The sequence below is a fragment of the Habropoda laboriosa genome, unplaced genomic scaffold, assembly GCF_001263275.1.
Source record: "Habropoda laboriosa isolate 0110345459 unplaced genomic scaffold, ASM126327v1 scaffold5, whole genome shotgun sequence".
In the NCBI taxonomy this organism is placed as follows: domain Eukaryota; kingdom Metazoa; phylum Arthropoda; class Insecta; order Hymenoptera; family Apidae; genus Habropoda; species Habropoda laboriosa.
Genome location: NW_017100161.1, coordinates 2399584 through 2402466, shown reverse-complemented (window position 1 = coordinate 2402466; position 2883 = coordinate 2399584). Strand labels below are relative to the sequence as shown.

Here is a 2883-nt window from a genome sequence, read left to right as displayed (position 1 = left end):
AGTAGCGAGGTCAGACGACGCGCGCAGATTACCAGATCGTCGTGGAGGAAACGGTTGTTGGTAGAGAGCAACGCCATTTGTTCTTGACCAGCTCGAACCACGGTTGGGTGACAGTGGCCCACTGTAAGTCGATTTTTATTTTTTTATTCTCTCATTTCCTCGCGTTGATTCATTGGACGTTAGGGGTACTTCAGGTTTGCTCTTTTTGATAATAGCCAAATGTATGGAGAATTAGTTGAACGTTTCTTATCGTTCGAGTGGTACTGGATAAGGAATGTAATAAATGTTTGTTAAATTCGTTGAATATTAATCATACTTCCGTCTTTTCTTTGCGATACGTGGTAAAATACATATGTGCAGAATTAGCTTCAGGTTTCTTGTCATTCGAGTGATTTGAATATTGCATGAATTATTCAATGCATAAATGCTAAATTTTCGATTTAAAAACGGACTACTTGTTATAAACTATAATTGCCTTAGGGTTGATAAGATAGCAATTTTTTTTTAAATCACACTCAAAATTAGCTACAAATCCTGAAATTATTTCGGTAACGTAGAAAATATTCGGAATAAATAATCCACTATTTTCTCGATAGCCTGAAAAATTTAGGTTACTGCGAATGGATACGAATTTTTCCACCCTTTACTCGAAGGTACGATCGAATATATGGTATTAAAACTGTTAAAATCGAAGTAAGTTTCACAGAATGAATGTGCAAATTAATTTCACAGGCAATAAAAATTGCAGACCTGGTGTATCACATTAGAATTGTTCAAATCGAAAGTTAAATTTCTGATAACAAATTCTTTTCTTCCATCGCGTACAAAATAGTGCAATTCTCTCAAAACGCGTAAATTTCGAAATAAACCGAGCTAACAGTGGGAATAGTGGATCGAACACTTCGATTATCGTATTATATCTACTATATCGTACCGTGAGCAACATTGTTGATACAATCCAAGTAACGATTGCCCCTCTCGTCGTACATGTACTGTCCCTCGGCGCGTACGATCTTCAATGGGTTCGATTTGTAGAACAATTTGCATGCTTGCCTGCAAAAACGATCGTTTCTCCTACATTCCCAATCGATATCACAGAAAAACGTCCAATCAACGCAATATTTACCCGATATGACGATCTCGAAGGCGAATAGTCTCCGTTTTTGGCATTTGCTCCAAAGATTCGGCCATTTTTCAACAGAAACTTCCCAATGAAATCCTAAGAAAGAACAAAAAAAAAAAAAGAAATTTTCGTTGGAAATTTCAGAAACTATTCGAACTAATCCAATAGTTTGCCAAAAGTTTGCAATCACCTCCCACTTTTCATCGATATTAAATCTGCTGCTAATTTTTTATAGATTTCAAGTTTATCTCAATTCTACGTTTATCAGTTGATTCGAACGATAAGAAATTCTCAAAGTCGCTGACTTTTCTCTCGAAATTTCTGTGTAAATTGCAATGCTCGGTGATTCCAAACTTTTGGATTGTTGTTATCACGGTTGTTCTTCAATATAGTAAGCTTTACGTCGTTTCAGATTGCACGATTCATACGAACGCGAAGATGTGTGAAATATAGGCGATAATCTTTGGTATAGAAGGACGGATATCGGCCGTTTCCCCATGGGATAAGTAATTTTCCAGCGGCTGATAAGTGCACGTGACTACTACGTGAAAGTAGTAGTATATCCGTACGTTCTTTCGTCCATAGTCCCCCATACCGCGAGATAAATTCTCATTCTACGAAACAATCTGCTCGGTATCGCCGATTCGTTTCATATGGAACGGAGTCTTTTGCGAGAAAACAACAACTTCGATCGATCGAGTAGCAAGAAACGTGAGTAACGATAAAACGTTTTTTGTGGAAAATATATGGCAACTTGGACATTGAACTTGTCGCGATAGAAGCAGCTTGGTTTATGCAATTCTGTGAATAAGTAGTTACAAACGTGTTCGAAGTATTCTTTTCGCTGTTATCGTTACTGCGCTTGTTTTTCGCCGAGATAAAATGTTTACTATCTTTTATCTAGGATGGGTGAAATATGGGTAACGAGATAGCCTCCCATTGTGATCTTGAAATTTTAACGAAATTCTGAAGTATTTTGGAAATTTCGGTACAGTACTCTTCGCGATGGTATTCGAAGAGTACTATACACACGGTTCGTTCGTTAAAATGTTTGTCTAAGAATTTTCTTAAAGCTTGACAGAAAATTAACACTCCACAATAATCCGTTTATACTAATAGTATGAAAAATGTCGACACTATTCCCCTATTCTTTCATTCGAAAATTATGCAAACAATCCTGGAAGAAGAAATCCAAATTTGTCCAAAAATTATTTATCCAAAAGTCAACTCCCACAATCCACAAACCCAGAAGAAGAATTAAAAAGGTTCCCCAAACAGAGGCATATTTATTTAAAGGTAGAAAAATCAACGAAAAACAAACTCCTACAACCTGCAAACACAAATAAAAGCGTGAATAAAAATATATAGAAAACACTGCAATTAGTAACTCGTGTATCTAGAAATAAAAGAATTAACATAAACAAAAATCCTACAATTTAAAATTTAAAATAAGAGTTAAAAAAGAAAATTTGAAAATACGAATTTAAAATTGCAAAAAAAGCTCCTCAAGGGAAGTGAGCATGATCTAATGACTCAAGGATCGACGAGAGGCAAACTCCAACGACCGATAACCGAAAAAATTAAAAATAGAAAGAAAAGAGACAAGAGCGAGAAAAAAAAATGTCTCGAGTCATCGTGAAACGCCCACGCGGCACGATTGTAGGAGCAGAAGTCAGCGGGATCCTACCTGAACTCGTGTAGTAATCGTAAAGTGTCACAGTTCCTCGACTTCTGAATGCAGTCGTCAGCTGAGTGCCGCG

At 36.6% G+C, this 2883-nt stretch overlaps 1 protein-coding gene across 1 annotated transcript in view; it reads right to left on the bottom strand.

The window, feature by feature from the left end:
* Nucleotides 1-2883, bottom strand: part of LOC108578446 (alanine--glyoxylate aminotransferase 2-like) — a 7883-nt gene extending 5000 nt beyond the window's left edge. Inside the window, exons 1-4 of the mRNA XM_017941802.1 lie at nucleotides 2811-2883; nucleotides 1127-1219; nucleotides 935-1053; nucleotides 1-121 (exon numbers count right to left, since the gene is read on the bottom strand). Coding sequence (XP_017797291.1) covers nucleotides 1-121; nucleotides 935-1053; nucleotides 1127-1191 — 305 coding nt within the window. The 5' untranslated portion in view covers nucleotides 1192-1219; nucleotides 2811-2883. The remainder of the gene's footprint in view (nucleotides 122-934; nucleotides 1054-1126; nucleotides 1220-2810) is intronic.